Source organism: Apodemus sylvaticus, chromosome 9 (genome assembly GCF_947179515.1).
Source record: "Apodemus sylvaticus chromosome 9, mApoSyl1.1, whole genome shotgun sequence".
NCBI lineage: Eukaryota > Metazoa > Chordata > Mammalia > Rodentia > Muridae > Apodemus > Apodemus sylvaticus.
This window is the reverse complement of record NC_067480.1, coordinates 78,298,362-78,314,172: the sequence shown is the minus strand read 5'-3', so window position 1 is coordinate 78,314,172 and position 15,811 is coordinate 78,298,362. Positions and strand designations below refer to the sequence as shown.

The 15,811-nt window shown below is 45.2% G+C and overlaps 1 protein-coding gene across 1 annotated transcript in view; it reads left to right on the top strand.

The window, feature by feature from the left end:
• The window catches only part of Lrfn2 (leucine rich repeat and fibronectin type III domain containing 2), a 169,366-nt gene extending 162,372 nt beyond the window's left edge, over positions 1–6,994 (top strand). The window contains exon 3 of the mRNA XM_052193549.1: positions 5,662–6,994. Coding sequence (XP_052049509.1) covers positions 5,662–6,628 — 967 coding nt within the window. The 3' untranslated portion in view covers positions 6,629–6,994. The remainder of the gene's footprint in view (positions 1–5,661) is intronic.
• The last annotated feature ends 8,817 nt before the right edge of the window (positions 6,995–15,811 follow it).

Sequence of the window (15,811 nt, the reverse complement as noted above, 5' to 3'; positions counted from 1 at the left end):
ATATCTAAGGGTTAGAGGCAAGAAATTCTGTCAAACCTTTTACAAAGTGAAAAGAAACACCCCTTTCTTCATTCTAGAACTTATCAAGGCAGGTATGGGAGAACTAGAGGATCCATAATACTGAATGATGTTAAAAGGCCATCTTCTAAATTAGTGTCTCTCAGACCACTCCCGAAGAAGGACACACTTTGCTTCTACTTAATTTGTTGCAGACCAAGGATTTTAGGAGAATATAATCAGAATAAATTCTCAGAAAACCTATCACATGCTTGCCTGTGACAGCCAGTGCTAAACTGATGTAAAACTTATTCTTGGTTTTTATATTGTTTGATCATTGAGCAGGGACAGACATTGTGCAGACCCCCCCATCCATTTGTGTACTTACAAGATTTTCTCTCCTCCCTGGAGCATTGAGATGTGACAGCTTGGCTGATATTGGCCATGGTCATTGATACTGCATTTTGGTCCTCTATACTCTGACTGCCCTTTTTTCAATGAATCAGTCCTTTTGCATAGTTATTTGTTTTCCTATATAATAGATTCTTAAACTATTACCACTCAGAACCCCTTACTGATGAAGAAAATCACATGATTCCAGGTATGTAGGTCTATGAAATAGATATACAATTCAAAGACATATTGATAACAGACCATCAAGAAAGTGATTTTTAACAACTCCTTGGTATACATATAATTTTACTGTGTATTGAAGAGCAATGCAAATTTGCATACTAATGAGATGGATGCACTTGTTTATTTTAAAAAATTAAATCTTGGCTGAAAATGTGATACTGAAGGATGTGGAGTATCTTCAACATTTTTCAGAGTTGATTGATATTTTGATTTTGTAATTGACAATACTGAGAATGCCACTTTGCATAAATACATAATATAAAATGGCAGAAGGATATTTATGGCCATTTCAAAAGATATTGACAGAAATTCTATCCTAGTCCCAAGCCAAAAAAGCATTTAATTTGAATTTTTATAAAACTCAAGCCAGCAACTCAAACAACAGTTTTTAAAATCAATCCAAAGCTATATAATTTGATACTTATATACTAGACAAGGATAGGAGGAAAATAGTACGTTTTGCTTTCTATAATTAAACTGGTATGTATCTATAGGAGCAGAACTCTCTGCATGTACAGTAATAGGCACTAAAATATACAATAGTCTAGTCTGAGGTGTTTCAGGCAGAATTTTTTGGCTTTGGTTGGTGTGATATCACAGATAGTAGAGTGTATATACATTGTGTTCAGAATCAAGGCTTCAGTGTCATGTGATATAGCATAGATGCATACTTCCAGAAAGACACTAGATACATTGTGCATTTGACCTTGAATTAATCTGAGGTTATTACATGTTCAGAAACATTCAGCTGTTTCTTAAATGTTTATAACAGTCATGGTTAGTTACATGTTAAATGATTCCACAGAGTATCTATGACCTGTAATTTAAAGAATCACTAATATCTTTTAATTATGTGTACGTCTATGTGTTACTATGTACACATGAGTGTAGTTACCTATGAAGTCTAGAAGAGGGCATTGGATCCCCAGGAGCTAGATTTACAAGCAGCTGTGAGATATTAGAAAATGTGGATATTAGAAAATGAACTCAGATCTTCTACAAAAGCAGTATGTACTCTTAACTGCTGAGCTATAGATTGAGCCTTCTGCTACTCCAGTTTCTGACTAACTTGGGATGCTCTAACCTGAGCCAGAGAGGTTAGTGGGTTTGTACGAGGGGCGGGTAAGAATGTAAGAGGTGGGTAAGAATGTAAGAGGTAACCTAGGTTGTAATCTCTGATGAGGAGCTTGATAGTCCCTCGTGAGTCGCAGGTGGTTCTTGACCCTTGGCAAGCATCTCAGGAGCAAAGCTGGTTTACATACAGATCCCAAATTGAAGAGGCCTGCGTGTGGATCTGGAAAGCGTGTAAAGATACTTGATTGATGAGGTGTAGGCAAGAATGCATGAAGAGCCCAGGACTCTGGACTTGCTTCAGGGATGACTGAATAGCTTTTCTGATGAGGTATAAAAAAATTCATGGGTAGGAGATGAGCTCCATTTAAAGCTCTAAATTTTGACTAGCACCTTAACTTGGCTTTCTTGGGCCATTGAACTCCTGGATGCCTGAAGACAGTTATGCTCTTGCTTTGGATTAAGAAGAATATCATTCCTGGAGCTAGGAAGACGCCTCAATCATTAAAGCTCTTATTGTGAACTGAAGTCCTGAGTTCAGGCCACAGAAACTACATGAAAAGCTCAGTGGGAGATGAGACCAGAATCCCTGGGGCGCGCTGAGCAGCCAACCTAACCTAACTAGTACACTCCAAAGTAATGGGAGATATTATTTCAAAAACTCAAGGTGAATAAGCCACCTTAGAAACAATGGCTTATATCTGGCCTACACACACACACACACACACACACACACACACACAATACACACAATACACACACACACACTCACACATACACACATCTGTACATCTTGGTCCTAGCTCTGTCATTTCTTCAAAGGGAAAGTGCCAAGTGAGTAGCCCCTCCCTCTCAAAGTGGGAGTAATAATGGGCGACCAGTAATAACTTCCTAAAGTGACACGAAATTGAATGAATCCATGTGTGTAAGCTTTTAAACATATAGAAAGGCCCAATGAGAACTATTGCTAGTTCTCATTGAGGCTGCTACTGGTAAAGGCAAACTTGATTATGCCAGATGTTCTCTCTCTCTCTCTCTCTCTCTCTCTCTCTCTCTTTGTGTGTGTGTGTGTGTGCATACCTCTGTGTGTACATGCATTCTAAGTGTCAGATTCCCTGGAGCAGAAGTTATAGGCTGTTATAAGCTATCTGATATGGGTGCTGGAAACTGAATTCAGGTCCTCTATAAGAGCAGCAAGCTCTCTTCACGACTGAGTCAACCCTATTCCCACCCTCTGCCACTATAGTTGTTTGTACTGACAACATAGGTATTTCTGTTCCCCAAGAAAACACAGCTAACCTTAGACTTACTTCTAGGCTCATGATCCCATGTCCCTGACCTATTGAGCTTAGACACTTTAAGTGTGGAATGTTGTACTTTATAGCAAGAGTCGCAGGCACAGGGACACGATCCCCTCTCTCAGAGGTGTACTCTCGTAGGGCCCACAAGCCAGTATGACAATTCAGGGCTTGACTCACCACAGCCCATAGTTGCACTACCTGGCTCTGCCACCCCATCTGCAAAGTGAAGATCAGCCAACCAGCCCTGAAGAACTTAGAGGACAAACAAGGAACATGCCAGGCTGCCTTGCTTACAGTGACCAGTGGGCCCTGTTCTTACTGGGATTAATTAGCATCTGCTCTGACTGGCACCCTTGGACCCCAGAAGAAGAAGCTGGTGAACCTCTGTGTCTTCTGCAGTCCTGCAGTCCTGGTCACACCATGATCCATTCTTTGATCCTTCCAAGGAGAGAACCCAATAGTTTTTGGATCTTGTAGGTGGCTATGAACCAGAGAATTCTGAGCAGTGCTCCTGAGAAATCGGCTGCTAATAAGCTTGAGGCCATTGAAGACTTAAAACAAAACAAAACAAAATAAAACAAAACAACAACAACAAGAAAACAAGAAAAAAACCACAAAATTTTATTTATAGCCTGGCAAGACAGTTTTGGTGGGTAAAGATATTTGCCCCAAAGCCTGACAACTTAAATTCAATTTCTGGGTCCAACATGGTAGAAGGAGAACAGACTTTGGCCTCCACATGTGTTTCATGGTATGCATGCATCATCTTCTCCACACAGAAAATAAAGAATTCTTTTAAAATCATTGGTTTATTAGTGTGTGTGTGTGTGTGTGTGTGTGTGTGTGTGTATGCACATATGCAATGACACATGTATGAAAGTAGGAAGCAAACTTCAGAAAGCTGATTTTCCATTATGAAGATTCCAGGGTTGTGAAGCAAACTCTTTCACCCACTGAGCCATCTTACCATTCCCCTACCAATAAAGAATTTCTTTCACTAAAAGGAGAAAACATATTCCCTTATCTGTCAATGAGTGAATGATAGTCCTATTTATATAACTTTTGGCAAACCATCTACCTTCTCTGAATCTTAACCATTTCTCTCTACTCTGCAAATTAAGAGTACAGTTATTGTCTCTTTAGATGGTCATGATGCCTGGTTGAAGAGGAGGCTGCAATGTCCCAGACAGACCTAAGGTGCTGATCTTCAGGGCCTCATTGACCATCAAGGGTGCGGATGGCAATCCCTAGGGCTGTACTCTTACAGGTTGTCAATAACTGTCAGCTCCATCCTCCCCACAGGTTCCAAGGTAGAAGTCTTCAGGCATTGGTATTTCATATTTGATATCTTAATTGTGTTGCTTGGCTCTAAGCTTGAGGAGCTGGGGGCAGTTAAGGAGACATTTTGTTCACAAGGGACCAGGGAGTGGAAGGCTTTAGAGGCAGAGAAGAGGGTATAGGAAAGCTGGGGTGGGAGCTCTTATGCTTAGGTTGACCTCTCTACAGGAGTGCCTATGGGGCAGCCCAGGATTCATCTCTGGGCCCAGCAGAAGCCAGATGCCACAGCTTAGGTCTGAGAGCTTGCTTCCAGGCTTCTGAAAGGTTCATGCAGGAGCTCTCCGGCTACCACAGACAAGCTCCCATGTGGGGTCATTGCTAACTACCAATCCTTCCTCTAAGGAGGAAAGGCCAGGCAAGGATGTTTTAGCCCAGGAACTCTGCTACAGCTTACTAGCCGGATGTGATATGATTTGAATGCAGGGTCAGCGTGCTTGTCCCCTTGGGTGTCAGGGTGGCTTCTCAGGCTTTAGTAGGCCACTATCTCCCCCTCTGAGCAGCATGTTCCCTTTCCACTTCATGCTTTCTTGTATTAATAGCTGAAAACCTGGAAACGGAAACTGCTCCCTCTTTAGCAGGAGGATCCTTCTAGGTGAGAGGTGCTGGATGCAGGCTCAGGGGAGCACCTGGCCTCTGATTCTTACAGCAAAGGCCCAGAGAGCTCTCCAGGATCTCTGATGTCCTCTGGTGTTAGGGCATAGGTGGAGAGATGTTAGCAACAGATGTGGGGGGAAGGCAGCCACCCATCTAGTTCCTGAGTCTTCCTGCCTCTAACCTCTTTGTCCTTCCCAAGTGCCTTTGCTCTCTATGGTCCACCCCACCCCTCTACCACTGCCTCTGCTTCTACTCAATGTTTAGAGCACCCCGCCCCCACCATCCATACTCTCAACCATCATTTTACACCCCTCCCCCACCTTTGCATTCATTGCCTTAATTTCTGAATCTTTTGGGCACTTACTTAACCAGACCTGGAGAGGGTGCTCTCCATCTTCCTCCTTTCTCTGACATGCCATCCCAGAATATTTCTCTCTGGTCTTTTCTTTCACCCTAGTCTCCTGGATCTGTCAGATCACATGTCTATCTTTGCTTTACTGTTTTCTCTACCACACTCATGACTCCTGATCCCCCCTTCCTTCCTCTTTGCTCGCCTTTCTTCTTTCCTCTCCCCTACCTCTCTTCACTGTTTATTTGTCTCTCATTTTCAGTCTCTGCCATCCTCTCAGCAGGCCTGCACGTGTCTCTATTACTCAATGTCTGCCTGGGGCTCCTCCCCAACACCCTACCCTCTCTTACTCTCTATGTCTGCCTCTCTCCCCAGGATGATCCCAGCCTCTAACAAGGCCTTCGTGGTCAACAACCTGGTGTCCGGGACGGGCTACGACTTGTGCGTACTGGCTATGTGGGACGACACAGCCACGACGCTCACAGCCACCAACATTGTGGGCTGCGCCCAGTTCTTCACCAAGGCAGACTACCCACAATGCCAGTCTATGCACAGTCAGATCCTGGGGGGCACTATGATTCTGGTCATCGGAGGTATCATTGTGGCCACACTGCTGGTCTTCATTGTAATCCTCATGGTACGCTACAAGGTCTGCAACCACGATACTCCAGGCAAAATGGCAGCCGCCACTGTCAGCAATGTGTACTCGCAGACCAATGGAGCTCAGCCTCCACCTCTGGGTGGAATACCTGTTGGCCAGCTTCCTCAAGCACCACCCAAGGTTGTGGTGCGGAATGAGTTGATGGACTTCAGTGCCAGCCTGGCCAGGGCCTGTGACTCTTCTTCCTCCAGTTCCCTGGGCAGCGGGGAAACTGCAGGACTGGGCCGGGGTCCGTGGAGGCTCCCACCCCCAGCTCCTCGTCCCAAGCCCAGCCTTGATCGCTTGATGGGAGCCTTTGCCTCCCTGGACCTCAAGAGTCAAAGGAAAGAAGAACTTCTAGACTCCAGGACTCCTGCAGGCAGAGGGGCAGGGACATCAGCCAGGGGCCACCACTCAGACCGAGAGCCACTGCTGGGGCCCCCGGCCACCAGAGCCAGGAGCCTTCTCCCTTTGCCCCTGGAGGGCAAGGCCAAACGAAGCCACTCTTTTGACATGGGGGACTTTGCAGCTGCAGCTGCAGCTGCTCCTGGTGGCTACAGTCCCCCTAGGCGGGTCTCAAACATCTGGACGAAGCGCAGCCTTTCTGTCAATGGCATGCTCTTACCCTTTGAGGAGAGTGACCTGGTGGGAGCCAGGGGAACATTTGGCAGCTCAGAGTGGGTAATGGAAAGTACTGTGTAGCCAGGGAAGGAGTACCCTCCCTCCCACCCTCAAAGTGGGAAAGGAAGGAGTCAGAGTCAGCACTGGCAAGTGTTTGTGGAGTTTCCATGGTGATGTTTACATCCAGGGACAGTCTTGTCTCCCTGTCAACAGCCTCATGTCCTTCTGCCCAGCTACACCCCCTTCCCCATGTCACCTTCCCAGGCCTGTCCCCACCACCCAGCGGGGTGTGCTCAGGGAATGGGACTCGCTCACATGTCAGACTGAGCCCTGAGTGTTTGGAAAGGCGAACAGCTGCCTTTCTAGTCACAAATGTAGCGACAAGCAAGCCGCTTCAGATTGCTTATGGATCCAGTGTTGTTTTGATTTCTTAATTTATTTTTCCATTTCCCAGACTCCTTTTCATTCTTCTGGATAATTGAGAGTGTCCTCTACTTGTGAAAGTGTGTGCCCAGCAGGCTGGAGGGTGAGATGAGATGGGGGTGTGGGTGTGGGTGGGTAGCTAATTATTGCAAGTCAATGAAACACTGGGTATATTGTGGAACCACCTGCCCAGAGACCCTAAATCCCCTGTCCAACCCTACATCCTGCTCTGAGATGTGTGAATGACCCGTTTTCCTTTGTTTCTCAGACATAACACCCAGGTCAGCACAAAGGACTGAGTTAGAAAGCTATCCCAGGGCTGCAGGTTGGAATTGAGAAAGGGCTTCGTGGAGTAAGGCAGAATGGACCTTATTCTGAGAGTGCTGCCCCTTTACCTGGGAATCTCCAAGAGCCCCTGCTGATCAGAAGCACCCTTAGGAAAGTGGATGAGGCTCTAGGAGGGCACTTTAGACCCTAAGTCTGGTTTCTGGAGCCATGAGAACAGGCCACCAAATGGCATGGGAAATAAAAAAAATCCCTTTCTCATTTTGAACCTCAGTTTCCCACCTGACCAAGCCATTGGAAGGTTCTAGAAAGCTCCAAACATCAACTAGGTCTTCCCAACTCTAGATGTACGATATATGCTGGAGTAGAGCCAGGGACACAAGCCACTATAACAGTACCCTTCCCCCACACACAATGGGAATATGCTAGAAGTCTGAAACAGAAGCTGAACCTACTTAAAAACACTCTTTCAGAGCTTGGTAGCTATCTGTGATCAACCCATTCTTAACCTGACCTCCTTCTCTCCAGAGCATGAAGTTTGCCTAACATGACCAAGCCACAATGGAGGCCAAGGCTATTTATGTCCTGAGGAAGTTTCCTTTAGATTCCATGACCCCAACCCCCTCTTTCCCAATTGTCATGCCCCCCCCAGGGTAATTCTGAGTACAGAGTTTATACCTTACAAAAGATGGTCCAGGGTGCTCATGTTCGGGTGTGTGCAAGTCTGTGTGTGTGTGGGGGTGGGGGGGAGGCATCTTGAGGTTCCCTGTGGAGTATCTGCCTGTGAAGGTAATGGAATATAAACAGAAGACCTGGGCATAAATCCCACCCCCTGCTCCCACATAGCTGTGGAAAGACTGCTTTAGACAAAGAGCAACACCCGGTCTCCATTATTCCTGGTCTCTCTCTCCTGCCTTCCAGCTCTCTCCTCACAGAAAGTACACTCCTTCTCCCTCTTTTCTATCTTCCTAACTCATTCAGTCTAGCCTGGACTTGCTTCTTCTACATGCCAGTCACACTGTTTGCAAAACATGCATGCAAGAACATTCTGGACTTTACCCACTCAGGAACATCCAATAGAATTAACACTGTCTCGGCAGATGACCTGTGATTCCAGCCTCAGATTCCACACCTGTTTCTTTTCCCCCCTCTTTCGGTTCCTTTTTCTGCCCTCTGCTCTCCTATTCCAGTTCTTACAAAATCAATTGAACACCAGACTAGTGTCTCCAGAAACCACAAATCTATTTTTTATGCTAGCCAAGGCACCAGGAAATGTCTCTTCTCTGTCATACCAACCCAATGAAAGGACAGGGATGTAGCTAAGTTGGTAGAGTACCTGGCCAGTATGCATAAAACCTGGGTTTGATCCTCAGCCCTGCCTGAACTGGATGTGGCAGGGCATGCTATAATCCCAACACTTGGGAGGCAGATGTAGGAGGATGCAAAGTGTAAGGTCACCCTTTGCTATATAATGGATTTGAGGCCATCCTGGGCCATGCAAGACCCTGCTTCAAAACAAAACAAAACACAGCCAAAAGGAAACCTTTCTTCCTTCCTTACCCATTGCTTTTTCCCTGCCAATCTCCCTCTGCACCTTTCCTACCCATCTGTCCAAGTGATTCGTAGGGAGAGTAGTCCCAAAGACAGAAAGAGAAATGGAGAGACCAACCCACAGCCTCTCCTGGTCGGCGAGTCAGAGCCATGATGGCATGACATGGACTTGCCTTTGGGTCATCATGTTCTTAACCTGGGCAGGGAAGCAATGCCCTCCCTCAACATCAGAATATAAATGGCCGTCTTTTGCTTTTTTAAAAACAAATCAGGTAAAATGTACACTTTCCTAATACAATCACACCACGATGCCTGGGAGGGAAGGAAAAAGAATCTTCTTGTGACTGTGGATGTCTGACATTTATTTCTCTGGAAGCTCTTGGTTTTCTAAAGATGACATTGAACTAACCACTTTCCCTCGCACCTGTGTCTGTGACTACATTAGGAGACTCTGGTTGCTGCCAAGTTCACACACAAGCTGTGGGAGTCTTCTGATATACAGAGTGGGTCTGTCTCCCTGGGACAAATGAAGAAGACCTATTTCCAAGACATTTGTCCTTAACCTTCCCTAGTGTTCCGCTGGTCATCTCTGGCCACTAATGGGCCAACTCTACCAGCCAAACCCAGCCTTCTTAATTCCCTGGTTTGTAGCTGCTGCCTTTCAGGGTCTTGGGGAGCATGAGTGCCCTTCAATCATTTTAGCCAAGTAGAAGATAAGATTATATTTCAAAAGCCTGCCTGCAATTGTAGCAGTAGGGATAGAAGCAAAGGAATCCAGAGTTGGAGTTGTGGAATCCAAGGTGAAGTTGTGAACCAACCTGAGCTACATGAGACCCTGCTTTAAAATAAGTATAGTGGCAGAGCTGGAGAGATATCTCAGCAGTGAAGACTATTTGTTGCTCTTGCAGAGGACCTAAGCTTGTTTTCCAACACCCATATCAGGCAGCTTCCAACCATCTATAACTCCAGATGCAAGGAATCCAGTGCCATTTTCTGGCCTATGTAGGCACTCATACACTCATGGCAAATACTAACCCAGATACACATACATACACATTTTATTCAATGTCTTGCTGGGTAACCAAATACAAAGTGAAAAACCAGTGGGTCTTTAGCACACAGCCACTGAGCCAGACTTCATACATTGCATGGCTACCCAACAGAAGGGTATGATTTTGAATATTCTTGTAGATTGTACTTTTTATCTCAATTTAGACTGACTACCTCTAAAGGGATGGAGTCCCACTTGGGGCTAGTTCAGACCATCACATTGGACAGTGTAACTCTAAACATAAAAGGACCTTGGTGGAGGGGAGCTTCTGGGAGTTGAAAGAAATGTTTGTTGAATTCCTGTGGGTTCCTACAGTTTCCAGGTACAGTGAGCCTCATGTGCCACTGGAAGTTTTTACTACATCACCTCTACGTTCTCTCATGGTAGGTATTGGTACAATGAAGGACTCAATGCTTAATAGACTTAGGAAACTTGGCCAAAGTCACATGAGAAGCATGACCACACAGCCTGAGCTTGTGATTTGGTCTTGGTTCTGCAGACTCAAGAGCATTGACTCTGGGCTCAAACTCACAGTTAAAGGTTCTTGCTGATGTCACTTTGAGCTTTCTGGGTATTCTTCCCCTGTGTCAGAAGATATCTATAAACCAGACTATATTGCCAAGCTCATCTTGTGGTCACCTGCTTCTCCCCTTTGAGGAAATTCCATGAAGTCCCTTGGCTAGTCAGCCTCATTTGGTCCCTTCTGCCTATAACTTGTTTCCCTGAATATAAAAATCTTCACCCCAACATACATGGTCACAACCATTTGGCCACAACCAATCTTCTCTTTCTTTTTCATCCTAAGCCCTTGGTCTCAGGAAGCTCCTTATTTCAAAATCTACCTTCCTGGAAGAGGGATAACTTTTAGTCAGGCAACTTTGATAGAGACTGTATGATTCCACTTGATTGCCAATCATTTTGGCAAAAAGGTAAACCCACCTTTCCATAGTCCTGACACCAACACATCCTTGGATTTCCCCAAGAGGAAATGTTTTTTTTTTTATTTCCCAAATATAACAATTGAAATTCCAAGAGATACACTGGTTTTTTTTCCCTAGAAGGTGTTATTTTTAGTTAAGTAAGAGAAAAGGTCAAGATGCCAGGCTCATGTTTTTAATGTAGAGAACTGGCCCTAGAGTCTAGGAGATGGTGTTTTCCAAAATATGACCCATCTCTATGTGCCTTCAGTCCAGGTCTCAGGGTATCTGTAGGTTTGAGTGGGCCTTCTCTGCATTCCTCCTGTAACCCTTGAGAATTCTTCAAGCTTCTGCTGCTAGAGACACATAGTAGCTGACTCAGAAGAAAGATGGTAGGCAGGTAGCAGTCAAAACCTGAACATGTGGGAAATATCATACCTAGATTCCTACACCTAGATGTTCTATGCCACACACTGGCAGAGGCAAGAGTTTGTTGTAACAAAACAGCTTCCCAGAGATAAGCACCTGAGTTTCCTAAGACTGTGTAATAGAATCAGACCCAGGCTGTTCTCCCATCATCTGTAGGAATGATGCCCCTTCATACTTTAAAAAAATATCGGCGTGTGCTTTACACTGTAAAGTGTCAGCTCCTGCTGCCTTAAGGATGACTATTTCCTTATCAGGTGGCTTCTACAGAGAAGCTCTTGGGGTTCTTTCCTAGCAACGTCTAACTGAAGGAAATAGTGTGTTTCCCCCTAAACCAGAGAGGAAGAGTAGCCTTTGCCTCGTGTGTTAGTTAACTCTCTTGTTACTAGAACAAAATATACAGCAAAAATACCTTGAGGAAGCAAAACTTTTGTCAGCTCATGGCTTAAGGGGGTACAGTCCGTCATGCAGGTGAATGTATGATCACAGGAACGGGAGGCAGCTACTCACATTGCATCCAGCCAGGAAGCAGGAAGATGAGGGGTGGGTTCCACCTCACTTGCTCCTTTTCACTTAGTTCAGGACCCAGTAAGTGCCACCCACACTTATAATGTGTCTCTCTTCCTCCGCTAAACTTCCTTGGCCATAGCTCACAGACATACTCAGAGACCTGTTGCCTAGGTGATGCTATATCCCATCAAGTCGATCACTATTAACTATTAATGCTATATTTCTGAGTCCCCAACCATTGTCATGGTAGATCAACTGATGAGGATGACTTTGTCCCTATCTTCACTTTATGTGATATCTGACAACTCTCTTCTGATTTATTCTCAGGAGAGGTAGAGCTAGGTTATAGGCTCTTCCTTGATCTAGCTTCTGTTTTGAGTGAGATTACTGATGTTGTAGTTCCTCAAAACACCAATCAATGTGCTGCTGGCCAATCAGAATCAGTATCCTTCTCCTCTGTCTCACACTGGTGACATTTAGACTTGCGGCAGGATCTCAGAACCTGACCTTGGAAACAGTAGTGGATCCCACAGCCACAAGGTGATTTCCTGGTGAGAATAGGGAAGCTCCAACTGTCTCCATGGAACTCCCTTTGCCCATCCAGTCCTTAGACATTCATCCCACTGACCAGTCTCCCACTCCCCCAGGCTCTCCATTCATGCTGTCCATCTGGAGAGCGGAGGGAGAACACACCCTGTCTGCCTTTTTACCCTCTCTGTAATCTGTCTACCTGTGCTCCCTGGAGCACCTCACAGTGACTTTTTAACATTTATTGATCCTTACAATGGTTAATTTTCTTTTCTTTGAATGACACAGGCAACTTCCAAGATGACCTTCTTTCCCCAGTCCATGGTTACCTGTGTTAGCTGGCCTGTCTGATGTCTCAGAGAATCTCTATTTTCTTATGATATAGGGCCCAGAGCCCTTCTCCTGTTTCCTCCAGCAGGAATTCTATACTTCTTGCTAACTATTTGAAAAGGAATATTGCCAGAATGCAGAGATGGCTCAGTCAATAAGATTGCTTGGAGACAGGAGGATTAGTGGAATTCACATGCCCTTCAGCTCAACTGAAAAGCACCAAGTTCCAGAATCAGTGAGGGAACCTGTTTCAAAGGAGCACAGTGGAGAATGAGACAGCAGGCCACCGATGTCATTCTCTGACCTTCATGTGCCCTTCTATGAACATGTATACCCCATCCATCTACATAGACGTAGACATTTGTAGGTCTCTCTCACACACACACACACATACACACACACACACACACACACACACACACACAGAGAGAGAGAGAGAGAGAGAGAGAGAGAGTCAGTCAGACAGACAGACAGAGATAGAGAGATACAGAGACACAGAGACAGAGAGACAGAGAGAGAGAGAAAGACAGAGTCTCACCTGTTAACCTATTAAGCCTCACCACAACTGTAGTACTCTACTATGTTTTCCTGATCAATTCCTAGGGAAGATGGGAGGTACTTGAGGACATAGTTTTGCATCTCTGTTAAAGATAGCCTAGTTTATATACTCAAGATCAGTTATGGGAAATTTCTTAAACTTTCTATAGATAAAAGCTAATGTTTCCATGTCAAACTGTAAAGTTGAACTGATAATCATAGTTGACATCAATCAAGACCTTCCTGTAGACCACTTGGTTCCTAAGAGCTCAAGATGATTCACCTCAGTTTACCACAGTCTTCAGAAGAAGGCAGGGAAGAGATAAACTTGCCTCAGCTTGACCTCTTTGCAAGCAAGAGAAATAAGCACTGGATGACTGGATTTGTTCTGAAGTCACCAACAGAACTTAATGGGGATTAGAAACACAATGTCACCTGTATCTCACAGCACAGGTGTGGGAACCTTGCCTTTCAGGAGACTGAGCTCTCCAGAGAAAGAGATAAATGCAGAAATCCACAGGGACTCACTCAGCCTGCTTCTGTTGCTACTGAACGCCAGCACCATGCCCAGTATTGAGGAGAATCAGAGAGAAAAGGATATCATTTGCTCCCCCTCAGCCCCCAAGGGCATGCCATGCTTCTCAAAGGGGCAGTGACACAGGTTCTTATAAAGGTGCTTCACATGCCTTGAGACAGTCTAAAGCTCCAGGAAGATTACCCAAGGAAAGATGAGCAGATGGACTGGCCAGAGCCCCACAACTCAAGATGGTACCTATGGCTGGAAGAATGCGTTTTAAAAAGACATTTGACATTCTTATTTATGTGTGCATGTTGTGTGAATGAGGGTACCTTTGGAGGCCACAGGGGAGCTTCAGATCTCCTGGAGTTGCTCTTCCAGGTGGTGGTGAGTCACCACTGTGTGTGGGTTCTGGGAGTCAAACTGGTCTCCTAGCCCCTGCTATTATATTTTAAGTCCTAAAATCTTGACACACCTTAGAGAAGGAGAATGAAGACCTGGAATGATGAAATGGTTGGCTTTGAGTGAAGCAGGGTCCCTGACATGGTTATACGCTTGCACCAGGGCAAATAGGCTGAAGGGGGCGGTTCTGGATGCTCTAGGTGTGGAAGGGTAGAGGCGGGAGAAGTAACAAGGCCCACTTGCTGGAAGGACAGCTGCAAGTTGGAGGGTCTTGAGTAACCCCAAAACAGGGGGGATGGTCTGTTCAGTGGGAGAACCCAGGTTTGCCATCCTATTTCTTGGACTGTTTCCTTTTCTGGCAACTATCAGTATTGACTTCAGTAAGCCCACCTGTGGAGTACCATGTTCTCACAAAGCTCTCATCAAGGAGGAAAGGTAGAGTGATGGGAACTATTAATAATAATGACATGTAAGATTGAAATCATTATTATAATTATAGCATAGTCATTTCAAGTATGTCAGCATTTTGGGGTTGGCAAAAGAAGTCATCCTCCCCAGTCTCCCTCTATAAGTATCGGAGTTCCCTGCTCATTATCCATCAGTAGTCTTATTAGTCTTTTTTTAACCGCAAAGCCATGTATGATGAATTTCAGCCCTAGCTCAAGGCAAGGAGGGTCCTTGACTCCACATTCCTGTTGAGCCCTCCAAGTAGAGGCTGCATTCCCACCTGAGGGAAAGCCAGAGCCCAGTCAGAAAGCAGCTTCCAGTGACATTCAAATAATGCTGGAAACTAGGTACATAGGATTGGGGATATAGCTCAGTTAATAGAGTGCTTGCCTAGAATGTACTAGGCCCTGGGTTTTATCCATAGCCCTGCATAAACCAGCCATGGAGAGTCGTTTCTGCAATGCTAACACTAGGGAAGTAGAAAGAGGGGAATCAGAAGTTCAAGCTCATCTCTGGCTAAATAGTAAGTTCAAGGCCAGTTTGAGATATACAAGGAAAGGAAGGAAGGAAGGGAGGAAGGGAGGGAGGGATGGAGGAAGGAAGAGAAGGAAGAGCAGTGGAGAAAGAGAACTGGGGAGAGAGGAAGAAAGGGCAGAAAGAAAGAAAGGGCAGGAAGAAAGAAAGAAAGAAAGAAAGAAAGAAAGAAAGAAAGAAAGAAAGAAAGAAAGAAAGAAAGAAAGAAAGAAAGAAAGAAAGAGTGGAAGGAAAGAAAGTGGAAGGAAAGAAAGAAGGAAGGAAGGAAGGAAATAAAGAAAGGTAAAGGAAGAGAGGAGAGGGAAGGAGGGAGGAATCGTGGAAGAAGGAAATGAAGAAAAGAAAGAAGGAAAAGAAAGACAGAAAGGAAGGAAAGAAAGAAGAAAAGAAAGACAGAAAGAAAGTCAAGCAAACAGGCAGACACATACAGAGAGAGATAGGAGAAGAAGGTAAAGAGGTAGAGAAAGAAAGAGAAACATAGAGAATGAGGGCCTGGTAAGGGACTTCTCAGGGATCACTGAACCCTTGCAAAAACCCTGGTCTCCATGACACTGAGAGAAGAAAGGAGAGGAGACAGAGAAGTGGTGGAGAGCATGGGATACTTTCTGCAGATGGCATGCACTTTATGTTCTGAGACCCACAGTTCCCAGAGCACCTAGAGGTGAAACTGTAGCCCTCACTGATGGGATGAGGTTAGCAACTCTTCCCCTCACTGTGAGATCTCCAGTTCTTCCTCTGTCTTTATCCCAGATTCAGGCACTACGTAGCAGCCAGCGTGGAACAACCAGGGCTTTAGAGGAGTGAAA